This window comes from Bombus impatiens, unplaced genomic scaffold, assembly GCF_000188095.3.
Source record: "Bombus impatiens unplaced genomic scaffold, BIMP_2.2 scf_1336, whole genome shotgun sequence".
In the NCBI taxonomy this organism is placed as follows: domain Eukaryota; kingdom Metazoa; phylum Arthropoda; class Insecta; order Hymenoptera; family Apidae; genus Bombus; species Bombus impatiens.
In genome coordinates, this window is record NT_177755.1 from 172,777 (window position 1) to 177,242 (window position 4,466).

Here is a 4,466-nt window from a genome sequence, read left to right on the forward strand (position 1 = left end):
CGCGACGTCCGGAGGAGGCAAGGCTCGAGACTTGGGAACGGTGGCGCATTCAGCTCGCCGCCGAGGATACGGTGCGGCCTCATCGGGCTGTTAGAGCGGTCCTTGGAGTCTGAGAGGGTCTGGTCTCCCCTTCGGACTTGCACGACGGCCCAGGCAGCTTGGTGTTAGGAGTGATCCCTCCTAACGGCCCAATCAACCAAGGGTGACTCCCGATTACACCATCAGGGAGAAGACGAAGGAGTGCCCCAGCAGTAATACGAAAAGACGGGGCCCTCCTACCAATCGTCAGGACGATCACCGTGGAGGTTTTAGCCGGTACGAATGCGGCACTACCCGGCACCCTCTCCCCGGAGGGCGCGGGGCGCCTATGAAGGTTTCCTCTACGAAAAAGAAAAAAGCTGTAGTTTTAAAATAGCACTGTTTTCCAAACAAATGCTCAATAGAAAGAAAAAGAAAAATATGATATAGAATATTTTACTTCTTTTTTTGTATTCATTTCCTTTAATAAGGATTATTCTCAAAATAATGTTCTCAGTTCACAAAACACGGATAACTTCTCTAGACTCGAAAAATTAATCGAGAAACAATCAGAACAAATTAATAACTTACTATCATTATTAACACTCATCATGGATAAATTAATACGCTCCGACGCAAAATAAAAACAATGCGCATAGCTCTTTGGAATGCCAACGGTTTAGCTCAACATAAATACGAACTGGAATTCTCCTTAAAACCACAGCAAATCGACGTAATACTCATATCTGAAACTCACTTCACCGACAAAAATTACCTGAAAATAAACGGTTATAGAAAAGAAGAAATATTGCTCTGCGGTATTCCTAGACATTCGACAGGCATTCGACAAAGTTTGGCGCGAAGGACTTTTGTTCAAACTAAAGAAAACCCTACCACACACCTACTCTCCATCCTAAAACCCTACCTAACCAATAGACAATTCATGGTTAAATACTTAGACGCCACAATCGCAACATTTCCAATAGAAGCTGGCATACCCCAAGGCAGTGTCCTCGGACCCCTGCTGTTCTCCATCTACACTGCCGATTTACCAACTTTAACAGAGATAACCACAGCGACATTTGCTGATGACACAGCGCTATTAGCATGCCACGCAGACCCGATAATTGTATCCTCCACTCTCCAGCGAGGTCTCGACTCTATGAAAAAGTGGAAAATAAATCCACACATGTAACCTTCACGCTGCGAAAACAAAGCTGCCCTCAGGTCACCATTAACAATATTACAATTCCTAACAAGGATTTAGTCAGATATCTGGGAATGACTCTGGACAGGAGAATGACATGGAAACAACACGTCATAGACAAATCGAAGCAACTGAAGGCTAAACTTAAAAAATTCTACTGGCTCGTTGGCCGACGTTCCAACTTAAGCACGCAGAGCAAAATTACGCTCTACAAGACCGTAATAAAACCTGTCTGGTCCTACGGAATCCAACTATGGGGAACAGCAAATAACTCCAACATCGAGATACTTCAACGCTTCCAATCGAAAACTCTAAGATCCTTAATTGATGCACCTTGGTGTGTTACCAACGAAACAATACATAGCGACCTCAAGATACCCACAGTCAAAGAGGAAATAGCAAAATATAGCGACAGATGTAGCAAAAGAGTCAACGAACACCGGAACCCCCTAATCACTGGACTACTTGATACGTCGGACCAGATCCGCAGGCTGAAGAGACACTACCCGCTGGACTTAAACGCTATATTCGATTAGTTGTTTAAATTAAGTAATATTTACTTATTTATAATACTTACTTACAAATTATAATACTTATCTATAATAAGTATTAACTTATTAATTACTGAAAAATTACTGAAAATTCTCAATGCGAAAATTGATTGTAAATTTTAATAAATATAAAAAAAAATATACACTCGAGTGTTTCTTTCTATCACTATCACGACCTACACCTCAGATTATATCAACAAACAGCTTTTACTAGTAATAATCTTCACCAGTAATTTATTTTAAATTAATAAGTATTTTTACGAAACATCTAAATGCACACCTAGGAGAGCCATGGTATTTTATTAATTACAGATTTTATTGTTGCTAATCTCTATTTATTTTTAAAATACATTGTGATTAAAAACTATTCGAATGTTAATAAATAAAACTACGTTCGCTTAAATATTTCCTAAATGCAGTTTATAGCACGAGTCCTATATCTCTTGTATAATAATTAATACTGTATTTATGTATATGACACCAGAAGGGAACTATGTTTCGCTCGAGAACGACGAACGTTTTATTATTCAAATTATTTGTAGGTGTATATTTAATTTATTAAATTGTCATTTTATAATTCTATGTTTACTTGACCGTTGTTTTAACCCTTTCACCCGCAAATACTTTCTACGAGAAAGATTCAGTTTTTCTTCAGTTTCAGGTCCACTGTTAATCGTGTCAATTGTTAAAGCAAACCGTGTTAAAAAAAGAAGAAGAAATCTAATGTAATACATAATTATTTCTTTAACAAAATTTACAACACATATTAATAGATTCAAGGAAATACTATGAAATAATACTTGTCGCTTTGGCAGCAGTGAAAGTGTTAAATATTCGTCAATTCTCGTTCATCTGTGATAAAAATAAGCTTTCTTACTAACAAAGAGTGTCGTTACTTTACAAAAAGAAAGAACTCAATCGTGTTTTGTTCTACAAGTCTACAACCTAATTACAGTGAAAAAATACGCAGATACGAATTATTTCTAAGACGGCAAGGTTGAATGGAAAGAAATTCTCCGAAAATGAACGTATCTATTGTGTCTTAGTGATTTCGTTATGTTTTTTGTATTAAACGGTTTCTCGAGATCGATTTGTATAATATAGATGTGTATGACTTTTGTAATTGTATATTATCTTCTTCGTTTCTCAACAAAATCTATCGTGTGCCAAGGTTATATCAGACAATTTCATTTTCGAAGTTGCTCTTTCGTGACAAATGTTTTAACAGTCGACGGAAGGAAGATTGTTAATTATCGTGAAAGGTTTTCCTTCATCTTTACACGAGCTTATCCTCCCAGCAGAGTATTACATAAACGAACTGTTTAATTCTGGAACATTCGCGTTTCTCTCGAATTTTCCTTTTGGTCTCCTTAAATTCGATCCAAGAATCCAGTTCTTTGGAATCCTTCGGTCCCCAATCTGACGAAGGTTTAAACGCCGACTTGATCATCTGTGAGATTTAGAAATTTGGTAATTATTTAATGAAACTGTCATTTAAACGGCTTTCTTATGAAACTTCAAATTAAACCAAATAATTTCCTGGCGCGTTCCTTAAATATAATAATTTTCTATATTATAAAGTTGTTAATTGAAATATTATAATCTCCTGTTGTGTAATTTTAATTGAAATATAAATATGATAACTTTCTATGTTATAAAATTTTGATTCAAATATAACAATCTTCCATGGAATTCTGATAGAAATAATTTTCTATGGGATTTGAGTTTCTACTTAAACGTAATCATCTTCTTTTCATACAAACCTCGAGTGGAGATAAATTTCTTTTCGAGATTATAGCGTAAATCATCCAGAAAGGAACTTGCAGAATACCAAACGTGCAAATTGTCCAGCCTGCTGCTGTAATTAGAATTGTAAATATAACAGTTAAAAAAAAATAATAATAAATATAATAATATTAATATAATAATATAAAAATATACAATATTAATATAATAATATAAAAATAATAATAATAATAATAATAATAATAAAAATAAAAATAATAATAAAAAAAATTGCAATGTAATAGAAAATTATGAGTTATGTTTGTTTGCAGAACATTGTAAGGTTTCATCAGTGATAATAATGGCAAAAAGGTAATGATAACAAACTCGTATTAATCCTCTGCAGGAGAACTGGGCCTCAACGATTAATAATAGAGATCATTGTATTAATTGAATTAATTTATTCCTGTAACTTAGTTCATAAAATATATTTTGTATTATGCAGACAACATTAGTCATATTAGACAATATAAAGACACGTTTCAATTTAAAACAGCTTTTTAAATGGTTTGTTAACCACGTTATTGACCATGTACTAATTAAAATTAAATGTTAATAATAACTAATAATAATAATAAAGCAAATACAAACCATGAGCACTGTCAGGATAAGAGATACCACTATAAGTCAAAGGTTTCAGATTGATTATGGTATACACTAGGATCACAGCCAGTAATATTGGAACAACAAGAGTCCAGCAAAGTCTCCAGTAAACCGATGGCCTTCTTTTTAACATGTACTCCACGTCGTCCAAAAAATTCTCCAAGCCATATACCCAGAAAATTCCAGTGATCTCAAGAGTAGCCAAAATAAACACGATAAAGGATCCAGCATAGTAATCGACCAATTCCAGTATAAACTGGCCACCCTGTACGTATCAAAAAAAAAAAAAAAAAAAAAAAAAA

The 4,466-nt window shown here is 34.5% G+C and overlaps 1 protein-coding gene across 3 annotated transcripts in view; it reads right to left on the reverse strand.

Moving 5' to 3' along the window:
- Nucleotides 1–2,089: 2,089 nt before the first annotated feature.
- Nucleotides 2,090–4,466, reverse strand: part of LOC100746635 (sodium-dependent nutrient amino acid transporter 1-like) — an 18,087-nt gene continuing 15,710 nt past the window's right edge. For all 3 annotated transcript variants that reach the window (XM_012392318.3, XM_012392319.3, XM_012392320.2), the window contains 3 exons: nucleotides 4,153–4,429; nucleotides 3,540–3,634; nucleotides 2,090–3,226 (listed from right to left, as the gene is read on the reverse strand). In XM_012392318.3, the coding sequence (XP_012247741.1) occupies nucleotides 3,053–3,226; nucleotides 3,540–3,634; nucleotides 4,153–4,429 (546 nt within the window). In that variant the 3' untranslated portion in view covers nucleotides 2,090–3,052. The remainder of the gene's footprint in view (nucleotides 3,227–3,539; nucleotides 3,635–4,152; nucleotides 4,430–4,466) is intronic.